The sequence below is a fragment of the Rhipicephalus sanguineus genome, chromosome 6 (genome assembly GCF_013339695.2).
Source record: "Rhipicephalus sanguineus isolate Rsan-2018 chromosome 6, BIME_Rsan_1.4, whole genome shotgun sequence".
Lineage (NCBI taxonomy): Eukaryota > Metazoa > Arthropoda > Arachnida > Ixodida > Ixodidae > Rhipicephalus > Rhipicephalus sanguineus.
The window spans coordinates 146,932,746-146,956,105 of record NC_051181.1 but is presented as its reverse complement, the minus strand read 5'-3'; the positions used below and the strand labels follow the sequence as shown (position 1 = coordinate 146,956,105).

The 23,360-nt window shown below is 47.1% G+C and overlaps 3 protein-coding genes across 3 annotated transcripts; 1 reads left to right on the top strand and 2 right to left on the bottom strand.

Moving 5' to 3' along the window:
• Positions 1-15: 15 nt before the first annotated feature.
• Positions 16-2,626, bottom strand: LOC119396717 (SET domain-containing protein 4). Its single transcript, XM_037664022.2, has 7 exons — positions 2,314-2,626; positions 1,862-1,988; positions 1,323-1,758; positions 777-945; positions 519-609; positions 353-436; positions 16-235 (listed from the first exon to the last, which is right to left on the bottom strand). The coding sequence occupies exons 1-7, from the start codon at positions 2,462-2,464 to the stop codon at positions 25-27; spliced, it is 1,269 nt and encodes a 422-aa protein (XP_037519950.1). The 5' UTR covers positions 2,465-2,626; the 3' UTR covers positions 16-24.
• Positions 2,627-2,837: 211 nt separating this feature from the next.
• Positions 2,838-22,132, top strand: LOC119396716 (Golgi-associated PDZ and coiled-coil motif-containing protein-like). Its single transcript, XM_037664021.2, is given in 9 exon segments — positions 2,838-3,341; positions 14,202-14,366; positions 15,376-15,551; positions 16,567-16,837; positions 18,148-18,312; positions 19,070-19,152; positions 20,483-20,546; positions 20,548-20,777; positions 22,117-22,132. Coding segments are annotated over 9 exon segments (1,386 nt in total). The 5' UTR covers positions 2,838-3,125.
• LOC119396715 (uncharacterized) lies at positions 6,409-12,108 on the bottom strand. The gene is made up of 4 exons (XM_037664020.2): positions 11,570-12,108; positions 9,762-10,054; positions 8,356-8,746; positions 6,409-7,623 (listed from the first exon to the last, which is right to left on the bottom strand). Exons 1-4 carry the CDS (start codon positions 11,807-11,809, stop codon positions 6,772-6,774), a joined length of 1,776 nt encoding a protein of 591 aa, XP_037519948.1. The 5' UTR covers positions 11,810-12,108; the 3' UTR covers positions 6,409-6,771.
• Positions 22,133-23,360: the final 1,228 nt, after the last annotated feature.

Sequence of the window (23,360 nt, the reverse complement as noted above, 5' to 3'; positions counted from 1 at the left end):
ATCTATCCAGGCACAGGAACACATTTATCTCATATAGTGTTGAAGCTGCTTCGCAAGGATACTAGTCTCCTCCTTGATAAATGCAGCCACTGTCTGTGAGCACGAGTCTTTGCCTTCAGGTAGTGGAGTGCCGTAGTCGCGTAACATGGCTTCCACTAAAGTAACCACCAACTGGCACTGTTGTTCGTCAAGTTCCTCTTCACCAGTTTGAAAGAGCAAATTGTTCCACTCCAACCTGGAAAGAATACCAGTTGCGACAGTATGTCTTAGTACAGTTGCACACCACTTTGGCTCCATATTTCACAAGGATAACTGATAAGTCGGGTTGTTTCACTATACAACTGCAGCTCACCTTGATGCTTTGGGATGAGATAGTACTTGCACTACAATTCTCCCATTCCATGTCAATCCATCCACAGTAAAGCCACAAGACTCGCTGTAATGCAATCAGTGTACTGCTGACAATCAGAACAGGCTGTTTCTGTACTAGCAACTACAAAAATGCAAGAACTGAATACCTCACAACATTTTTTGCCTCCAGGAAAGAAAGCTTTAAGGGAAAATGTGGAATTGCCTGTGCCTTCCAGGAGTGCAGCTTAAACAGGTGCTCTGTAAAAACCATTATTACTTGTTGCAGTTACAACTTACAACATTGCTATCTACAGTGTGTGCAAGTCTGATTCAACACAAGCACTGAATGGTTCTAGTGGTGACGCAACCGTTCATAACCTCAAGGCACTGAAGCTGCAAATACAGCCTCTGTGAAATTTTCTCACCTCTTGTGATGACGACTACATCATTTGGGTTGTTGGCAAGCACAAAGCCATACTCTAGTAACAGCTTCCTGTTGTCATGTGAGCCATAACTAATGAAAACTTGCTCATTTGGCTGGTAGTTGTTGTTTGTAACAATTTCGAAATAGGATCCCACAACTGCAGTTCTCACCTACAAGAAGTGTACAAAAGAAAGAAGTGAAAACAATAGAGGAAAAGGAAGTCATAATTAAGCTCCACTTAAATCCAAGTATTAGTTGAAACAGCAACACATTGTACAGTAACACCTGAAAAATTAAGTTGCCAACAATTGATCTTTTACAGAGGCATGCGAAGAGAACACTGAACATGTACAGTGTTCACGATCCTATTTGCAAGATTTTTTAGTGGTGATGTTGATGACTATCTGAATACTGTCTTTAATGATGACTTACAAATTGCTAAGATGCTAGTGTTTGTGCTGTACAGCTTGGAAAAGCAACTCATAAGCAGCGGAGCATTACACAATATTTCTTTAAAAAAGGGATGGTCAAATTCAGTATAACTTACACTGGCCTTCCAATGGTGGTTCAGACAGTCCAAAAATGGAGCTAGGGCACACTTGTCATCGTCCCAAAGAGAATGTCCAGTTTTGTGTTCACTAAAGATGCAACGTGTGTTGACAGCAGTCCAAGCCCAAACGAACAGACACCACGTAAAGTTCTCTGAAAGGCTAGAAAGTGGCGAGTTGCCATCGCCGTTTTCCTTTGTTAGCAAAGTCCGTAACTTTAAGAAAGTGCTTCGAATCCTGGACACTTGGGTCTGTGCTCTGCGAAACATGTCACACGGCAGTTTGGCAAGCAGTCTGCTTCCAAGGTACACAGGTGTCGTGTATGTCGTCGGCAAGCTATTTATGAAGAAACGCCACTCTGAATCGTGGCCACGGAGCTTTTCATTCATAAGAAAGAGTGTCAACACCTCAATAGGTGCGAGTTGCCTGTGATTCCTGTAAAGAGGTGGAATCGTGGTACACTTGCCACAATCGAAACAAAAGAGTCAAAATGTAAAGCGTGCCTGTGAGTAAAGAAATCAGACAAAACGTTACCAACCTGATAACAAAATCGCGCAAGCTGCTTGACAAAGCTGTCTCAGTGGTTATCAGGAGACAAGTTGGCACTCTAAGAAAAGTGTCGCCAGCAGACAGCATCTGTTGCGTTGCCAGTCCTCTCCCAGTTTCTACAAGTACAGAGAAAATATCCTAGTCAACGGAAGTAGCGACCTCGCTCAAACATCTCGCTGCTGCGACTTTTGCTTCTCCAGCTGACCGCACTGTACCTTTTTGTCATCAGATATATTCATATCACATTGTCTTGCAAATATCGAGCTAGAAGTTACAGCCAAAAGCGACTGTGCGAAAGTATAATAATAATCTTAAAAGGAAGGTTCCTGTTGCTGCACCCAACTTTCTTTAAAGTTTTAAAGAAACTTCAGTGACGCAGAGTCGTCCGTACGTGACTGCTTATAAGTGCTTAACTCATTGATATTAACGCTGCGACCTTACCGCAAAATTCTTTGAGATACAACTGCGTGTGCAGTTTGAAGCCGTTTGCGGTCATCCACTTCAAAAGATCCGCGCTCACATCTTCGATGCGCGAAGCAAGTTCAGTTCTCCGCCTCGCCTTCTTTCTGTGATTGCGTCCCTTCTTGGGCATTATGGTGGATCCCGAACACTCGATTGATGATGAATTGAAGCGACGTTAACTAACATTATCAGAGCATGCTACGTGAAAGTTTAATATGCCGCAACTAGTTTCTAAATGTTCAAAACAACCGACGACACAAGCACACCGAACCACGCTTGACGCCGCCATATCTTCCAGCCTGTGTTAGGTTTCGGTTTCAGAATAATCATTTACGCGCGTCTCGCAATTTCAGTAATCGAAATTCGCCACTTCAGTGGGAGTCCCTTTGTAATATTTTGCAGCGCTCTCACGATAGTTTATTAGACTTATTTGCGCTGTGCAAATACGTTTCTTCGCAGTGATTGATTAAAATGAGACGTTAGCTCGGAATCGATCCAAGCCGAGTTCGTTGCATGTTCTGTTTCGCTCGCGTGCAAAGAGGGGAAGCGGAGCTCGCGTTTGCTTCGGAATTTTGTTTTCCGTGGCACTCCACCGGTTCACCCTCGGCGGGTATGTTTTGCGTTTATGTTTCCATGACACGTGCGAGGGACACCGAAAATCCACCCAGCGACAGGCCCTGACGGCGCGCACCGAGTGAAACTCGCATGCACTTTCCTTCGCGTTCGGTTGCCTCCCAAATCGAACGTCGCTGCTGAAACCGAACGTCTATCGCTTTCGACGTCCATTCGTCATGGCTACGTCCGCCGTGGCCATGAAATGGCTGGAACTCCTGGAAAAAGAGTTTGACAGGGCCTACCTGGACTTGGACATTCTTTTGGGTGAGGTTGACGAAGAACAATGCGATATCACGTACGAAGCCAGGCGGCGAATGTCCGCCCTCAGCAGCGCCTTCGCCCAGCTGTGTCACAAGGCGCAGACTGTGTTCGAAACCAACGAGAAACTGGAGGTCAGTGAATGTTTCCTTCCCTTTCGTCATTTCAGGCTAAGTCCAGTACGGAAAAGAAAGCGTCTTCTTGCTGTCGTGCGAGATTTCCGCGCGATGTCTCTCGATAGTTATGTTGACTTGGCGCTTCGTTACATGTGTTTGTTGTTAATCGCACAGCCTGGGGGTAAACTGATGACGAGGTGGTGTGTCGGTTACAACACCGGCGTGTGTGCAGCGACACTGATTGATTAGTGCATTAATTTATGGTCGGTTTAAGTCGATTATGAATCCTAGACTTGGCTAGCACCTGGTGTACACATAAATACACGTAACTTTATGAGCTAGACTTCAGCTAGATTGTCATTCGCTGGGCCTCTCTCGCTAGTGGGGTACAGGTGTCACAACAGCCAAGCTGTCTTTCCGGCCTAGCGTCGAGGTGACATTTTACGTTGAACGATCGAGCAGTCATTATTATTATAGTGATGTGTGCGAGTGCACACCGGCAAAATGATGTTACATTGCACGCCTTTTCGTGTGCGATATGTGCAAAAGTGTTTATTCGATTGAGCCACTTGTTCTCGCGCTCAGTCGGGCTTTATTCTTTTTTTTTTTACCTGCTACTGATAGGCAGCTAGCACCTAAAGGCGTGTGTAAACACCAAGATCGGACTATAAAGTGACTACAGCATAATCTTCGCATGCTTGCAAGAAACGCCGTATGACTGACAGGGCTACCTATTGAGGCCGAATCACGTATAATCGGTCATGTGCATGATAAGTCTCGGAAACTGTGTGCATGCTGCCGACCCTTCGGATAATACCGAAACGACTCTATAAACCATGCTGTTTCCATCAGTGTATTTTAGGATGTAGTGCGCTGTCCTTACCTGACCATCAAAAATCGATCAGTATAATAAACTTTTTTTTTTTTAATGCGTTGCTAAATGCCATCGGAACACTTAAATAGTCAACGCCTCAATCCGTATGTGATGATCAGGTATGGCAACATTTCGATCATATCTGACAGCCTCCAAAATAAAACTTAGGGACACTAAAAAGTAAAACGACTAAACGAGTTTTCTCGAATGAGTAAATTATAGTTTCACAATTCGAAAGCACCACTGCTACAGCGAGGAGACTTTTCTAGAACACTGTACTTTTTGGATGCGGGGAAACGCGCTAAAAGATGATACGGGTGGCGCCGCCACGAACTTTCCCCGTGACGTCGTAGATTTTGACAGCGTCTGATAGGGTCTGCGTAATCTTTTTTATCGGTAAAAATGAATTACATTGTGTTGTAACGATGCCAGAGACAACGTGGCAAGTTTCGGGAAATTTTACTGAGCCAATATGACGAAAACACGTAATGTTGACGTTCCGGGTGCTGGTATTTCCGCGCGAAATTTAAAAAAAAAAAAATAGAGCTGTGGTCGTCATTTTCTGTTCTAATAATAAGCGCCTGTCCCGTCTTCTTCGCTCTTGTGCCCCGTCTATTTTGTGCTCTGCCTTTACTTTCAGGTAATGCTCCCGTGATTGCGAAATTACCGATAGTAGAATTCTCGAAGAATATTTTATCAGTCTTAACTTATTTACTGTATCATTTTCTTGTCTAAGCAACGGCAATGCGCTTCCGGCACACGACGCAGAAAAGCTGGCAGCGCTAGCTCTCGTCTTCGACGCGCGTCAACGCGCGATCCGGTCACCATAGGTTGACAAAAAATTTGGAGCTCACTCATACTCACTCATGAAATATATTTTGCCCTTAGAGCTCACTCGGATTCAGGCTCAGCAAAAATTTTCCTCAACCGGACTCACTCGGACTCACTAAAACTTTTCTCAGCCGGACTCACTCGGACTCAAACTCACGAAAATATTACTCACTCTGACTCACTCAAACTCAGACTCAAGGCTCTATCTGAGTCTGAGTGAGTCGACTCATGAGTACGTTAGCGCATAATAAGCTTTTTCAAACATGGTGTCAATGCCAATATCCCGCATAAATGGTGCTCTGCTTAGCGATTTTTGATCTCTTCGAATATGAGTTATCAGTGGTTGCAATCCAGTAAGGACATTTTTATTCAAAGAGATGACTCAGTACACGAGATATTTTTATCAAGAACTACCCGTGAAAGAATTTGCGGAGGCGGGGGTGTCAACCCCCCCCCCCCCCCCGTAACTCACGCCTCTGATCAATAAATATTGAGCTGACGTATGAACATTAGTGCTTTGAAGTATATGGGAGTCGACGGGAGGAAAAACGTAGTGCCGACATAAATTAAGGCTGTTATTCATGCTGAAGTTGTTTAGATAGAATCAGAGGTCGGAAAAAAAGTGCGGAGCTCACTCAGACTCACTCAGGAAATATATTTTGCGCTTAGGGCTCACTCGGACTCAAACTCACCGAAATTTTCCTGAATCAATTTCACTCGGACTCACACCCACTGAAATTTGTCACAACCAAACTCACTCGGACTCAAACTCACCATAATATTACTCACCCGGACTCACGGCTGAGTCTGAGTGAGTCGACTCATGAGTGAGTTTGCCGACCTATGCCGGTCACCTTGGCTGACGCGGAGCAGCGCGCTCTGACGCGTTACAACGCGTACGTGTGGTTGCGCCTTCTGTGTGACGGAAACGACGACAGGTCACTTTGAAGCCTTTGACGTGCATAGACTAAATTCAGGCTGTTTTCAGCTCCTTGGCAAAACGATGACGGAAGTTGACGGCCCGGCCCGATACCGAGGAGCCTGCTTCTTTCAAAAACGATTCGACCGACATCATCACATCATCTTGCATGTTAGCAGGCTGAAATAGCTCGAAACACACCAGGCGGTTACAAAGACGGAGGCAGCGCATGCACATTTCTGGATATCTTGTCCTTGCCGCTACTCATCTTGATATTTTGTCTTCCGAACATGCCTTCCTTTGAAGCATCCCTCTGATAACCGTGACATTCGTGTGCAGGACACAATTTTGCATTCGCTTTACGAAGTTCTAATTTACGAATGTGGATATGTGGCGCAAAATTAAATTAAAAGAAATTAGAAGCCGAAAGGGCCCCCTTTCGGTTCCTTATATCTGTCCTCGAATTTTACCTTGCACCAAATAGCCTTCGTAAATTCTGCATAATCTAGCCCAACACAGTACTTCGTTAAGTTCCGATTTATTTTGAGTTGCTGGCATCACAGCTTTCTATTTTCTTTGTCCATTTCGCTTTTGCTGCACTCAAAAGTATTGTGCGTTCCAAACACGTACTGTTCGTTGAGTAGCACGTGCCCACATTTCCGGTCCTTTGCGCGCATCTGCACACGCAATAGCTGCGTAAAATTCTGATGACACCGGATAACCTTTACCGCCACTCAACAGTCATTTCTTGTAGTGGCGACAATGGGTATCAGCACAAACGTCTGTAAAACGCGACCGAGCCTATCGTCGAGTCTTGTCGCCTCCTATTTGAGCGTTTCGCCGTAATAGTCGTAGTCCTGCGTCGCCGCCGACGCCACAACGCCACTGGCGCTTCCTTCGCCGGCACCAGCGGACCTGTACCGAGTCCTGCTGTCGGCGGGGGACCCTGCAGAAGGCGGTGTCGTGGCCGAACCCGGTGGCAGCGGCGTCGTAGCTGTCATCGCGGCAGCACTCGACGTCATCCTCGTCGTTCCGCCTTCGGCCGCCAGGGAAGCGCCGGGCGCCGACGGCTGATCCTTGCAGTCGACCCGGCGGTTGCCGAGCAGGTTGCGTACCTCCGCGAGCGTCGTGTTGCCCGCCGCGAAGACCGCGCTCACAGCGCCCTTGAGGAGCGCTTCGACCTCGTGGCTATGATCCTGGAGCTCGTCGCTGATGCGCTGCGTGTCTCCCAGAGACCGGTTGCGCATCTCGAGGATGATGCGCTCGAGCAGGTCGTAGAGCTGCACCTCCTCTTCCTGGATGCGATGGCAGGACGAGATGAAGGAGTTCTGCGCCACGAGCAGCGTGGCGAAGCTGTGGTCCACCGTGGCGCCTAGCTCGACGATGCGCTTCTCGAGCCCCTCGCTGAGGAAGCTGAGCCGCGGCTCGATCAGCGGCAGCGGCTCGATCTGCTCGTGCAGCTTGCGGAACTCCTCGCGCACGAGGACGCGGGTGCGATTGCCCTGCTCCACGGTGTCCTGGAAGGCGCCCCGCACCAGCTCGTCGGTGGTGCGCCGCAGCTCGTAGATGCCGTTGATGACCTTTCGCGTGTAGCTTTCCACGTCCGAGTCGATCTCGCGCAGCTGCTTGCCGCCCTCGAGCACCATCTTTTCCACCAGCTCGGTCAGGTTAGTCACCTGCAGGAAAGGAGGGAGTAGATGGAGCATATCATGCGTTAGCGCCATCGGCCTTTCCTGCAAGATTCACGTTTCTGTGTTCCTGTCGAAGCGTCGCCGGTAATTAAAAACAATGAAGTTACGACACGACGAGTGAATCGTATGTGAGATCGTTTGTGCCCCCTTTCTGTGGACAGATGCGTTTCAGGTTCCAAAGTGCTTTTGTCGCATGGTTTCGCGTCTGGTAAATCCTGCACGGGTGTGGATGGAACTGACGAGGGCTGTGTGCTCGCCCAGATGACCTCTCGGTTATTCTGTCCCTGTGTCCTTATGCTCTTTAATTCGCCAGCAGGGGCGTAGCCAGGGGGGGGGGGGGTTGGGGGGTTCAAACCCCCCGAAATTTTTCAGTTTTGCTTACGTATATATACACGAGCACATACAAACGCAGGCACGAACATAAATAAAGTATGGTTGAACCCCCCCGAAAAAAATTTCTGGCTACGCCCCTGTTCGCCAGTATGTTGTACCAACGAGTCTAAACAACCGTACATTACTGAACAAGGGTGTAGCCAGAACTTTCTTTTTTTTTTTGGCAAGGGTCCAAGCCCCTTATTTACGTGCGCGTGTACACAAACTGCAAAAAGGTTCGAAGGGGACTGAACCCGCACCTCCACTTTGGTCATGCGTTTGTTACTTAAGCAAAGTTCGCATGTACCAACTTATCTGGACATAGGACAAGCATAATTCACTCGCCTGTTCCCAGCTGGGTGCATCGGCCGACATCGCCTGGCAGGACGATGCCGCCTGCTGCGTGGCGTTCCCCTGCTGCTGCAGCGCACGTAGCATGTTGTTCGCCGCGAGCATCTCGTTGCTGAACAGGTCCATCTTGGCGTCGGCCCGCTTTATGACGTCGGCCACGTCGACACGCAGCACCGTGGCCGTCTGACGCTGCGCAGTGTCCGCTCGCTCCGCCATGTCGGCCAACCGCGACATGTCCGCGTGGAGCCGCGCGCGGGCCTCGTCTCCGCGCGCCATTTTCTCGAGTACGTCCTCCGAGGCGTCCTGCAAGTCGCGCTCCAGGAGTTCCAGCTTGTTGGCCAGCCGGTCGGCGCGCATGTCCAGCTTGGTCTCCAGGAAGGCCAGCCTGCGCGTGGGGACACAGATTGGTATAATGCCGTTCGGCTGCATGCGATATCGATCGGCTTGCTGCCGGTGGGGTACAACCTCGGAGGTTGAAGGGCCGTATCCTACCGGCGGCCACTTGTCCATTTTCGATCCCCGTTGCTTCCACGATTACCAGACTTACATTACAGAACCTACAGATGAACCCTACTGTGCTTTCCTTGGCTTTATTATCTTAAAGCAATGGCGAGTCCGTATAGTTGGGTTTGACTATATGGACGAATTGCTTGCGCATGGCTTCACGCACCTCTCGAGTGCCTTCGCAAAGCACATTTGTGAACGAGGATTCGCGGTCGTATTCGTCATGGATATCATGTAATGATCACGTGTGTCCACTCCGTCTCGTCTGAAACATTCGACTTGGTCACAGCGTTCGGACGATCGAGTTATGCGTGGTCAGCGATCAAATGAATGTTACTGGAATACTTGTTGCGTCCAAGTAGGCGGCAGTAGTGTGCATGCAAGGTTCTACCATAGGAGTTTTTAAGTGCGTAGCGGTTTAAAGGCACGGCTTGTCGTCCATCCACTGTCTCATGTCGCGTGGTCACTCAGTGGTCAGTAGAAGCCTAAAAAACAAGGCTAACAATGCTCAAAACCAGTTGAAAATAAACTAACAAGGTCTAAAATAATATCAGAAGTAACCAAGAATTAATCGCAATAACTTACCTTAAAATCGCGAAAAACGGTTCTGAAACATCCGGCCCCCCCCGCGCCAGAGAGGGCGCCACCGCCTTGGCAAGCGCGCGGTTGCCGAGGCGATGGCAAGCGTGCGATTTCAAGGGGAATCGCTGGGTTGGCTGGGTTGCCCGTGCTACGCGCTTCCTCAGGTTTCACGGAGCTGCATTAAGCGCAGCATTTAGAACTATTCCAAGACCTACACAACTATACATTAGCGCCACATTAACCGCAGAAACTTTTTTTTTTTTTGTGCGCGTGTGTGTGTGTGGCGCTGCTCGTTTTCACGAACAGTCTCTCACTTGTTGTTCAGCTTGTCGGCAAGCATGTCGAAGCGGCGGCTCAGGTGGAAGGCATCCGCGGCACCTTGCTGCTGCTGCTGTGACGACGATGCGGCGTCTTTTCCGCGACCGCTGAGCGCCTCCTCGACTTTCTCGAGTCTCACGTCGAGTTTGGCCTCCAGCCTGCCCAGTCGGCTGTCGAAGGAGTCCAGCTTGCGTTGCACTTGTTCCAGCGAGAAGTCGAGTCTTGTGAGCCGCAGCGCTGACCCGAATGCGTCCAGACCGCGCAGCCGGTCGTCGATGGACGTCAGCACCTGTGTCACGCACACAAAGAAGAATACTCTGAAGACTGAACGTGGCGCCATTTTTTTTTTTTTTCAAAAGTTCCGCAGACGATTAAACTGCACCAGAAATACGTGATCCACAACCGCGCCGTAAAGGCGACGGTCGAAAATGGCAAAAGTGTCGTCGCTATTCTTCGATGGAAAGGGAAACGTGAAGTTATTCTGGAGACTGTCAAATTCCGCCATACTGTGAAATTTCGCAATGGCGGCATCCTAAGCCAATAAAAAATACCGCATAGCAGCCCTCTGGGCCAATCAGAGTTGGACCAATGGCGGTATTTAACATGGCGGAATTTGACAATGGCCAGAATAACGCCATTATGCTCTTTCGAGCAAAAAAAAAAAAAACATTCGGAAGCATTGCATATGCCTTTATGTTTGTGTTATTTTTTATTTATTTATTTCAACAGCCTGTGGAACCCCTTCGAAACACCCCGGCTGACAGTGCATGGAGCGAGTGCCCTCAACCCGTTTCTCCTCTCTGCGCATGTTAATTAGCAGGAGGAGCTGTAACTGTCCAATACTTTGGTCATTCGTCTGGCGGCTCTTTCGAGGCTCCCTGCAAAACGTCTCTGTTTTCAATTCGGGCGCACGCGGTTCTTGCCACGGGGTTGCACGCGTGAATGGAAGGACATCGCGCGCGTTGGCCAGCTCCTCCAAGGCTTGATTGCGAAATGTATACGGGTTTCACAACGATGAGAACGCGTCAGTGGCTCACATGTTTCTCGCCGAGATAAGGAGCGAGGAAGGAAGCGAAACAGAAGTAGCCTGCGCCAAAGGTACATACATTATTTGCGTGCGATCACCAGGCTACATGCTAAGTGTCTAAGCAAACCCCTGCGGCATGGCACTAGTCCTGGCGCACGGTTGAATGAAGAACGCTTCGTGCTCGTCATCCTGACGTCTGCAATGTATCCAATGTATCCGTCTGCAATGGATCTCCAGGGGAACCGTAATACACGGCCGAATTATGGGCGTTCACTTAGGCCCGGCAACATGTGAGGTCTAAAGTGCTGTGTATCGCCGGGTCTCCGTGGTGTCCTTTAGACATGGAACTTGTATTAGAACCCAGCAGGCTTTAATTCGTCAATATTAATTTGGAGTACTCATCATTTAAGCACTGTAATTTCACTACTAAGCGAGTCTTGTGGTTATCGTACGAACCGTGAAAAACATTAGCGCGCGTGGCCGGACCTGTCGTCAGGCCACGCACGTTTTGGGTCTCCTGTGCAAGTTCATAATCTCGGCGATTGCGCGGGACATTGCTGCAGCCTACAATGACACGCTACAGAAGTTACGTCGCAGCACCTCTTGACAGATAGGGTCGTTCAATAATTAGTAACCATAAACACCTTACAATTGAGGCTTTCTTTTGCCGGTTATCCAGTGCATCAGCTTCGAGTTTTTAAGTGTACAGGATGACAAGCCATACACCGGAGCTACTAAACTCAAACCGCGACCATTCGATGCTTCGTGCATCCTTACCTGCTTGAGGTACGGAGGAACACTGTGCCACAGATCGGGGCTCATGTCCAGGCCTTTTGGATTCGCCGGCGCCTGATCTGGGGGTCTGTTCGTCGTGGCGTCTCGCCGGCTTCTTCCGTGCGGCGGCTGCCCATGGTCGGAGGCCCGCACCGCCGCCACGGCACCGGCATCGCCTTTCGGGAGCGGACACGTCGTAGCGAACACCAGAAACACTGTGACCACCATTGTCGGATCGCGCATATTGGCCGCAGTTTATATGAAGGCGATGAAAGCGCCAGCTGCACTGCCTGTGCCTCCGTCCCCGCTGGCCGTGGGTGCCGACCCTATCGTACAACGTCGTCTGCTGGGAATCCGTTTCGCTTTTTCTTGTTTTTCTTTTTGCCCGACCTTAGTCGGCTTGTGATTGTGCCTCGCTTGCCGCTGCTGCGGGGGTGGAGTAGCGCGGGCGAGGAGGAGGTCGCGTAAAATGAGAGACGTGCCACGACAGGGAGCAGGCGTCTTGCGCTTGCATGTTGGCTGCCTTGTAATCGCTCCGGGGCTCGGGCCTTATAAGCACGCGTTCTAGCACCGTCGAGCGCATCTTCCTGAACCCCCAGGGCGAAGCCACGTTCCCAAGTGCGTGCAATGGCCGCAGTTGCGTTGTATACTTGACCAGTGGCAATCCACTTGATTAGCGGCATTGAAGATTCGCTTCGTCGTGAGACCAAAAAGACCCTTTCTTTCTTTAGGAATCGATGAGAACTCGGAACGCGTTGCTGGCTTCTCTGGTTTCGTCCTGCCGTTGTCCCTTGTCGCGGGAGAACTCATTAGAAAAAAAGTTTCACGGCCGTCGCCAGACAGCGGCTCCAGTTGCAGCAGCTGAGTGCCGCGTACTCGGCATGCAACGCCAGGCCCGCCTGGTAATCTCTCGAAGCTGGAGAGATGGGCGCTCGCGCGGCTTTTTTTCTCTGAAGTCGCCGCTGCCGGCGGCGCAGTCAAAAGTGCGCCTTGGGACTGCTGCTTTTCGTCAGGGAGGACGCACCGCGACGGGGCGAAGCTGGGAAGGGACGAGGGGATTGCGGGGGCGAAAAGGGGGGGGGGCAGGGTCTGCGGCCCACCCACCGCGAGCCCAGTGTGGGCCCGTCCCTGAATTTGTCACGGTTGTCAGTGCTTGTCTCTTCCATTTAGCCCGACCCTTTGAGCACTGGGAACGTGGCTTTGTGACGGGGCGGTGCGCCGATCGCTATGTTTCTCTTGGCCTTGAACACGGAGTGATGACGTTTTGTGTTTGTGAATGACGTGCGTTACTTGGTGGTTATGGCAACCGATGGAGATGCAGAGATGATGTGGCCACAAGGCTGGGGTGGTTGCTAATTTTCTGTAATATTGAAATTTGTCTGCATGTGACTGTCATTGTTCATAGTGTATATATGCTTGAAAGGGATGCTAAATTGTAACAATGAATAAATTGTACTCTGAGAGCTCTTAATTTCACCATCATAGGTTTATTAATAGAGGAGAAAATCAAGGTCATGGTCTCATTTTTAAATTTCGCGCCGAAATCGCCGTACGTGACTTCATGGATTTCGAAGCGTACTTTTCGTATTTTGGCAACATTGGCTCAACGAAATTTCCTGAAACTTGGGATGTTAAGTCTGTGACCCCCTCAGAGGACAATGTACTCCATTTTTACTGGTTAGTAAATACGTAGAACCTAGTAGACGCCATCAAAGTATATGACGTCACGACGTTGTGGGCGGGAATTTCAATGTGGCGTCGCCGGCCGCATTTTCCTTCTGCGCGTTTTGCCGCTTACCAAGCGTCTTCCCGCGGTAAACGAGGTGATTTTGGAATTGTTATGGAGTAATTTACTAATACGAGAAAAATTGGTTTTTCTTTTAGTGTCCTATTAATTAAGAAGAATTTTGGTGCAACTGGGACATAGCCTGAAAACCTTTGTTTGGATATTCTCATAATCATAATGAAAGCTCAAAAATAAAACTGGTTTTTAGGACTATTTTCTCGTAAGAGGATATTTATTAAAGGAGTACTGACACGATTTTGAAGTGCAGCAAAACGGACGTTTTTGGTTTCCTTGGCATGTAGTGTCAACGCTCTCCCCATACCGCATCCGGGAAACACGTATAAATATTTAAGTTTGATTTTAAAGTTTTCATCTCCCAGCATCTGCAAGGCAGCTTCACCGCACGGACAGCCCTATGACGTTTCAAGTCAGCTCACTTGGTTTGCGAAATCTGGGTTCTGCATGCAGCCTAAATCACAGAAATCGCTGTCGGAGGCACTGGACGACAGTTCACTCATCATGAACCACGTTCGACTGACAGAAAAGGGCAGCAGGTGCATATTTCGTGGGTTGCAGTCTGCCCGTGACGTCACGGGCAGACTTGACACGTCACTATGAAGCCGCCCTCTCGAAACCGAAACCGAAACTGCTGGTTGAAAGAAGCGGTATTAAAATTATATGCAATGCATCCCCAGGCACCACGACACTCTTTTTAGGGTTCTCGACACCCGTGCTTTCATTTAGAGCAACAACTCGAAAAATTTTAAAATTCATGTCAGTACTCCTTTAAATGAATGTCCATTGTCGTGCCCAACTGTTATAGTAAAATTCCTTGGCTCTATTTTGCAGTGTGAACTACAGGAGCTCAAGTCGGACTTGTATGAGGCGCAGTCAACTAGTTCTGTGCTGAATAAGGAGCTTCAGCATCTCGTGCTGCAGCTGCATTCAGCCCAGTTGCAAGTGTCTGCACAGATGGGGCATGCAGGTGACTCTACTGCCATCAAGCAGAAACTGGTGAGTGCCCTGCTGTTATGACTGAGTGATTATATGTTATGACTAAGTGCTTGAACTTTAGGGTTGTCAGCATGTGTTGTTCACTCTTTGCTGATGAGAGCGCATGTGCAGTTTGTCAGATGTGAACAGTGTTGTGTGTTTTAAATGGGGCGGAGTGTCCTGGGTGTCTGCAGCACGTTTACTCGTGGGGGGTAAAAACCAGTGTGCCCCTTTTTCACCTCCCTGCCGACACCGATGGGAAGTTTCCCACATGAATATGGTGATCGCTGCTGCTGATGATGATAACTGCACTGATGCTTATGATCACTATTAATAATCAGTTTCTTCATGTCCCAGTGGCCGTTGTAATGACACAGTTCCTTTTTAAACAAGAAGCATTTGCACTCAAGCACACCACCTTACTTTTGTGTTGCTCTTAATGCACCTAATTTCCCGATGCATCACAGACACAAATTTCAAGGGGTGAGGGTGGGATCAGTACATCGGGACATCCCTCCTGAATTCAAGCGTGCTCTAGAGAGAAACACATTTTATGTTTGCATGTTTGAGCAAGCAGGAGAGTATGTCAGTTGAACCTTTTTAACTGCGTAAGAACAGCCAGTGTTACAAATCTATCCTTGAGGCTCTTGTACCTATTTTTTTACCTTGCACTGATAACACGGCACAAAGACCCCCGGCTCTGTTATGCACTTTCGTTTATTCATCATCGCCTGCGATTGAGCAGATGTTCAGCAAGTGCGATTGACCCGGATTAACAGATGAAGTGAAGCAGGTGCATCGCTGTCAAAAGTTTTGCGTAATGTACAATGATGTAAGGATGACTCGACATACATACAGCAATGATTTCTTACTTGTCAGCGCAGATATCTCAGATTCTTCTTCCGAGTAAGTCAGATTCGTTGATCTTGTCAGTGTGTCAGCTGCGTTTGCCAGGACTGCATTGTAAACCTAATTGAATGGCCAGTTATGAAGTTACCGCTGTTTTATCTGTACGTGTAACGTCTTGCAGGAACAAGAAATGACTATGTATCGAATGGATCTGGGCCGCGAGATGCAGCTGGAGGCAGAGGTGGCCCAGCTGCGCAAGGAGAACGCTGCGCTTCGCAGGGACATAGTGTCCCTGCAGAGCGAAGTGTTTGGTGCCAAGCTGGCTGCCAAGTACCTTGACAAAGAACTGGCTGGCAGGTTAGTCTTCATTTCTAAATGTTGCGCATGTGTGGGACATTGCATAAAGGAACACTGCAACACCCTTTATAAAGAAATATTGAATGTGTCTGGAGTTAAACCATATTCTCTGATGCATCTTTCCTGCAAGGTGTTCTTGAATGTGCCTTATGTGAATACACTTGTCGCCGATCAAGCCTTGCCCTTCTTTATGTTGTTTATGTAGCCCAGATAAAATGATGCCTGCCATAATGTACCTGTCATCGCACCAGGGTTTCATATCGCCATGGCCTAGATGTTGTCAGGCACATGCCTACCATTCTTCTAGGCTATCGTATCTGAGCTATAGTTATTACACTCTGCGACTTGATGGCACCATTATCGATATTTCTTTTCTTTTATTGCTTAGTTGTGGCATTGGAAAAAATCTGCTCAGTAGCGAGTGTTAACCCCAGCCCAAGTGTGTAAGGCAAAATTTATGCCAGGATTTTTCAAAATTTGATTTTCCAGCTGCGTTTGCGAAACACAAGTTCATTAACTGTGATTAAAAAGTCTTGCACATTTTCCCTGTGATGCTTGCTGCAGCTCATGCTGCAGTCACAGAAAACTATAGCAAAGCTTCCATACTGGATAGGGTTACATTAATTATGCTTTATCACCATGTTCATCACTAGTGCTGTGTTTTACTGTGCAAAACTTTTTTCTGAGTAGTGTATAAGGCATAGCATGTGTAATGGTAACCAACTCAATATATTGTAGTGGGAAAGAAGAAAGAAAACTCTTATCCTGGGCAACTAAATAATACGAGCATGAGCTATTTCCTGGCTGTCCAGTTATTTTAGTACTTTTGACGAGAACTGTACCTATGCTTTTGCATGATAGTAAAAGAGCCTGTTCAGCTATGCCTTCCTGCTTTCAAGTTCAAATTATGATCGCTGTGTCTGCTAAGAATATGTATACATCGAGCACAGAGCAAGACATAGTTCTTTCAACCTTCCTCTGATGGTGGCACCTTTATTGCCTTTGCATACCTCAGGATCCAGCAGATACAACTGCTCGGCAGAGACCTAAACCCAAGTGAACACGACCGCCTTTGGAATCAGCTGGAGTCTGAGATCCACCTGCACAGGCACAAGGCAGTAATCCGAGCCTGCCGAGGCCGGTCCTCCAATGCTGCTACCCTTCCCGGGCCAGAGCTCACGATGCCCGACGAAGGCACTCCACTGCGCCGTCATCAGGGAATTGGGGATGTGCGGACTGTGCGACTTACTAAGGGCAAAGATGAAGGACTTGGAATCTCTATCACAGTACGTGATGGCTCCAATAATTAGTTATGGTTAATAGTTGTGTCTGCTGCTCACATCGTGGAAGCAAAGGAAGAAAGTTTTAAAACCAGCCGCTATGCTTTTCAGCACAACATAATACTGATGCATGCACTCTGATCAACTGGGAGCTCATCAGTATGCTATATTGTAGCTTGAGTGACAAAAGAACCTTAGCTGTAGTTGGCTTTGACAATCAAACGTGCTTGTGTGCCAGAGCTTCATTCATTGATATGCCTATCTCAGACCGTCTACGTAGTTTTGTTCATAATGCTATGTGAGCAGCCGCACTTGCTTCACCCAATGACAAGTTCCAGCATTTTTTTGTTTCCACTTGTGAGTGACAACTGGAGGTCTTCGGCTGCAGTGTGATTAAGAATGTGCCATTGCATGTTGAAAATACTGAAAGCCTGCATAAGTATATTCTATAATTGTAATGCCACTCGCCACGGTGGTCTAGTGGTTATGGCGCTCGATTGCTGACCCGAAGGTCGCGGGATCGAATCCCGGCCGCGGCGGCTGCATTTTCGATGGAGGCGAAAATGTTTGAGGCCCGTGTACTTAGATTTAGGTGCACGTTAAAGAACCCCAGGTGGTCGAAATTTCCGGAGCCCTCCACTGCGGCGTCCCTCATAATCATATCGATGTTTTGGAACGTTAAACCCCAGATATTATTATTATAATTGTGATGCCACTTTTTTTATTGATCAAAGCGTACCAGGTTCTTCATATGTAATGTTCATGATATGAATGTTCACTATTGTGAGGCCTTGTATGTAGGTCAACAATTATAAACTGTCATACTCGCTTAAAGACCAAATCGGCTATGTATTTGTGCTACATTTACATTGCTTGATAGAAAGTGCTTCTCGCCATGTGGTAACTAGCTTTGCATTTTGATTGCTGCAGAATGTGCTTAAATTGTTCAATTTCAAGCTCATCTCCTCTATCCATTCATTATCAATGGACAGCAGGTATAAAAAGTTGATGTGGCCTTGATATTGCTACAGCTCTGTTACGGCCAATGGCAGGATGATATTTGGCATGATGAAGAACTCAAGCATGAGCAGGATTCCAGCTTGCTAAGTGCAGCATGTTTGTAGTACATTAAGCCTGTGAATAGCTCTCAGGCCTGTGCTCCCTTCAGCATCATGATATAGCAGTGGCGCCTCATAGCGAAACAGATTGCACTACAACATTTGTTTGTAGTCTACACAGCGAAGAATAACCGTATAAGTGCATGCATTAAACTGTTTAGTAGTGGAACCTCACTAGAACCACAACTCTCCTCACAGGGCGGTCTAGAGCACGGTGTTCCCATAGTCATTTCTGAAGTTCTCCCAGACATGCCAGCCTGGAGGAGTGGCAAGCTATTTGTTGGAGATGCCATTCTTGCTGCCAACGGTGTCGACTTGAGGGAAGCAAAGCACAACGATGCTGTCAAGGTTCTTTCTGGCTTGGTATGCTTCACTTTGTGCTCCGGCACATATTCATATTGAAACCAGTTTAGTGGTGTTCTTGTCTAGCTGATATTTACACATTAGGACAGAACGCATTCGGAACATACTTACATAACCGTCCGTTTCTTGAACTTGAAACTAAACCTATCAGTGTCAGTGTGTCAGCACAGGAGTTGCATATATTTATGTAAGGTTTCCGTGCTTTGGCTATTTTGGCAGAGGGAGTGTTTTTGAAACTTGCTGAGGTTAATTGTTTGGCACCGGTCGAATGAAGTGTAGCTCTTCGTTACTAATAAGCAACTGGCTGCCACAGGTGACCTAGTGGTTATCGGTGCTCGGCTGCTGAGCCGAAAGGTGCGGGTTAGATCCCGGCCATGACAGTTGCTTTTCGATGGAGGCGAAGTACTAGAAGCCCGTGTACCGTGCGATTTCAGCGCACGTTAAAGAACCCCAGTTGGTCGACATTATCTGGAGCCCTCCTTTACAGGCATCTCTCATAGCCTGAGTCGCTTTGGGAAGTTAAACACCATAAACCAACCAATAAGTAACTATAACTAGACCCTAATAGATGCTGTCGAAATCAGTGGCATCACGTCTTTCCTACTCATGTTCTTGCATCTTTGTCGGCTTATCAAGCCTCCTCGTTACGGTAGCATCAGCTGCTTTGACGTTGCATAAGCGCAGTTTACTGATACTGTTTAACTTCACGTTCCTCTTTAATGTTCCTTTCATGGCAACATGTTTTTTTTTTTTGCAGCAAGGTGAAATTACACTCAAGGTCCTGTATGTTTCACCTGATGAGGACAGTGATGACGAGACACAGGACAGCCAGCACTTAAGGTAAGGAAGTGCCCACTGTCATCTCTTTAGCATATTAGAATTGACACATAAGGTAATACCAATTATGATGCTTGACATAATTTACAAAGGCTTATGATATGAAAACTGTCATTATCCTAATATTTATCTGAAACTTATGCAATGTGTTACAAATTTCTTAATGAACTTTTTTTTATGGTGCTTATGTACGGCTGATAGTATTCTATCCTTGTTTTCGTTCTTAAGGTTTGTGAGCCTTATCAAGCAGTCATTTGTACTGCTTTTTCTCTTGCCAACCCGAGCTATCTATATCAGCAAACTGAAATAAATATCCACACTGACTGATATTTGTTGTTGATCAGGCTCTTTTGCCGGTCTACCTTTCATCTATGCACCTGCAAAGTGTCCAAAGTTTGAAACACCTGTGGCAACGCAACTAATGCATCACATACCACCAGTTTTAACCTGTGCTTAAAAGTACACGCATGGCACACGAGCCATCCTTTGCACGTCTTCCTCTTGCAAACAAAGAAAATGGCACTGTATTCGTTATGCTGTTGCTTAATGTGCCAAAGCGGGACTACAGTTCCTCCTAAAGAATATTCCAAGGAATTGTAGTGTTGACACTGTGCCTTTGTATTTAAAATGTAACAGTTGTTCCTCCATGCCGACTTGCTAGGCTTAACTTGAGCGTTCTTTGCAGATGCTATCCCACAAACCCATGCACTTGCTACTGACCATTTGCCTACGTGCTGTGCTTTGAAGCGAATGTCCTATGGGATTGCACCGTGAATATGAACCAATATGCACAGTACACCTGATTGTGTTCATGTCTGAAAGTTCAAGAAGAGGAATAGTTGGCATATAAAAGCATGGGTGCACAAGGTAGAGAAGACAGGAGGCAAATATATAGCCCTGACTTACAATCTTGTTGTGTGCATGCGTATGTCTCGTGTTTCCAGGTCCTTAAAAATAGTGACAAGATTCCTGTGAGGCGCATGCTGCACTCGCCATTAGGTGGTAATGGTAGTAAAATAGCTTTGCTGCCATTTCATTGAACTAGTTGCTGCATTTATTAACTAGTTGCCATTACAACACTACTGCTATGCAAGGCTGATGAATTAAAGAAAATGCGAGATGCACGTCATACTTTGATGGCACACAGCTTGAACTGATAAACCTTGCCAACAACGGATAAAGCTATTCCTGGAACATGCTGAGGATTGTTCCAAAATGGCAACCTGATCTCTAAGAAGTAGGATACCTGTTCACTACGTACCTTTAGAGTTGGGGCCTCTTGTGTAGTGTGTTTCATCCAGCTGAGTAGGCGTGACTATGCAAACATTTGCAGGTACCATTTCTTTTATCCGGAAGACGTCAGTGAGACTAGCGTAGCTCCGAGTGACGACGAAAACTGGTGTGGTGGACCGGTCCCTATCACGCTTCGCCACATCGCCTCACATGACACCCGGTCACGGGGCCACCACAGCAGTACCTGGGATCGCAGTGCCCGCTACACCCGAAGCCAGAGCAAAGTCCAGCGAGAATGTTGGCCGAGAAGCTACACCCGAGGTCAAAGCTGTTACCAACGCTTCTCCTGCCAAACTGGCTAATGAAGTGAATGGAACCGCGGGCACTGAGCAGAGGTAATGCAACTAGTACTTGTCATTTGCAGACCGACTGATGCGTGTCCACTTTGAATTCTTTATTTCTGAAGAGATTGCACAGTCATTTTCTAGCGTCACATTATTTATGCTGCTTCTCATTTTACCCTTTAGACCCTCCTTAGTCTTCTTGCTGAAGATTGTAATCAGTTTTAAAAAGCTGTGAACCGCATTCACTGCAACGAGTCGTGCACTGATTGTAATTTCTGTTTAGTGGTATGGGCTGACCCTAATGGGTAGCATTAGTTTGTCCATAAACGTCTCACCGTTAGCGAGTTCCCAGGTTACTGGAGAAGCATATATGGCGGCAATGACGCGGTTAATGACATCTGATAATGCAGACTCCAAACAAGAACATGTAGCAACTAATACTACAGTGAGTTATACGTTCTACTTTACTATTGGTGTAAATCTCTGTAGTGAGCTAATCATTAATTTACAGCGCTTTCAAGGTTGATTTTTTGTGGGAACATGTGACGCAACATAAGAACATTTTTTAACACACTTTAGTTGGATAAACCACCTCAAGGTGTCGCTGCTAGCTTTCCTGCTGCCGTCTATGGCTCCCGTAACGTAGTAATTCATTAACAGTGGAAGTTTATGAATTGGCTAACATTCTCTAATAACATGCGCAGGTCTTGTTCAAGTAGTAGGTAGTCAGCCATGGTATACTTTGAGGCTACTGATGCAGGCATAATTTTGCATTGCAAGCATGTGCAAAATTATGTTATCTTTTTTTTTAAATTCAAACGCTTACCCTAATGAGCAATGTGTTCTTGATTTTCTCATGTTCACATAAATATGTTGCATACTTACTTTTGTTAAAAGGGCCCCTAAACCACCAACAGTACTCGCGTGCTCCTCTCCGTGCCTTTCCTCTATCAACAACAGCTGTCATGACGTCACCTGTATGATTAGGGAACGTGGCGAGCAACAGACGCTGTCAGTGGGCGAACAAGAGCCTGTTTTCTGCTAGCAGATGCGCGCGCTTGTTGCGTTTCCACCTCGGACGCTGAGGAAGGGCACTCTGAGAGGTGGACAGACGAGCCGACGGACACAGCCTAGTAAAGAAGAGCGAAACGAGAAAAGGCGTGCAACTACGCCAGCGTTCGCTGTAGACTCGTGCACAACTGCAACGCCACAACTAAATTTCGACCTCTGGGTAGTTTAGGGGCCCTTTAAGGTGAAAAGCAAATCACGTACATACAGGCCTCTCTGTGCCACTAGTGGTGTGGTCTTGGCCATTTGCTGCATTTCAAATGTCCAAGAAATGCTGTTTTCTCTGACCACATTAACTGATGCCTTCTGTGTTACCTTTCAGAGCTGTTGCTACGTGAATGGAGCCACTGAGCTCACCACACACTGTGATGAGCTTAAAAATTTGTTACAGCTTCTTCCTCGGCAGTTTGAAACGGCAGTTGAAGTCATCCACTGCTGCGTCCAGCTGGCACACACTTGTTGGCACTAAATTAAAAGATTGTTTGAGTACAACGTGATTTCATCATTCCAAGCAGTTCTGAATATCTGTGCGTTTATACACATTTATGTATTTTTTTTAAAGAGTCAGTTTCATTAATACTGTTTCCTTGTAATGTACTGTGCTTGCATTTACAAAATGTGCTTACGCAGTTGTCTCAACTGTCATTGAATATTTGCAGGGCGTGGCATGGAATCTCGCATTTTTACAGACAATGGCATATGTGCGTGTTTGTTTTTATACTTAGCTCAGTGGGGAGAGACAATGGCCGGAGCTAGAAAGTGTTTTGAAACAGTTGTCGGGAAGACGTAATTGCTTAATTGGCCTGTGTCACTATGAACTGTACCGGTGCAGAACTGCAACATAGCACAATGCATGTTAGACTACTGCACTGATTTGCCTCTGGGCAATGCACCATGTTGCTAGTGCCAAAACAAGCAAGGCAGCTGGGAACAGTTTCTTCTATGGCAGGTGAGAGTAGTAAGAAAGCACTTGTCAGGAAGGCAGTGTCATGTGTCAGGGTACCTGAAGTGTTCATAGACAAATAGGGAATGATAGGTGGCTAACATTTTTTTCTTGTCAGTGATGAAGCCTTCCCATAAGATGTGTTCCATGATGTAAGGGATACCGACAGTGGATACTGCATAGCACTGCTGAGCACGAGAGGAGCAGCTACAATTCCATGCTGCATAACAATGGCAGCACAATGCAAGCACGCTTCAATCCGTGCTTTGGATACACATTAATGGACCTCGGGTAGTAAGAATTGGCCTGGAGCGCCCTACTACAGCGTCCCTTGTAGCCCTCTGTGCAGTTGAATACACTGTGTCGCTTGCACTGTGTAACAAGAATTTGAGGCGCGTTCTTGGGGTGCATACTTGTTATGCAGGCAGATCTGGCAGAATACACTCAAATCTCATAACAAAGTCGCATCTGCCACAAAAATAACTTCGTTATATCCGAAAATTCGTTATAAACGTTTATTTGTAACACTGTAGCTATTACAAGACTATTCTTCAATTACTTCGTTATAACCGATAATTCGTTATATCCATGTTCGTTATAACAAGGTTTGGGTGTAATATTGT

Bases quoted from the DNA above. Each gene is read 5' to 3' on its own strand.
- LOC119396717 (XM_037664022.2), bottom strand. From the start codon at position 2,464: ATGCCCAAGAAGGGACGCAATCACAGAAAGAAGGCGAGGCGGAGAACT. The intron at 1,989-2,313 runs GTAAGGTCGCAG...CTGTACTTGTAG, and splicing joins GTATCTCAAAGAATTTTGCG to AAACTGGGAGAGGACTGGCA. The intron at 236-352 runs GTGAGCTGCAGT...TATTCTTTCCAG, and splicing joins TCTCATCCCAAAGCATCAAG to GTTGGAGTGGAACAATTTGC.
- LOC119396715 (XM_037664020.2), bottom strand. From the start codon at position 11,809: ATGCGCGATCCGACAATGGTGGTCACAGTGTTTCTGGTGTTCGCTACG. The intron at 8,747-9,761 runs GTGAGAGACTGT...CCCCACGCGCAG, and splicing joins GCCGACAAGCTGAACAACAA to GCTGGCCTTCCTGGAGACCA. The intron at 7,624-8,355 runs GCGAGTGAATTA...CCTTTCCTGCAG, and splicing joins ATGCACCCAGCTGGGAACAG to GTGACTAACCTGACCGAGCT.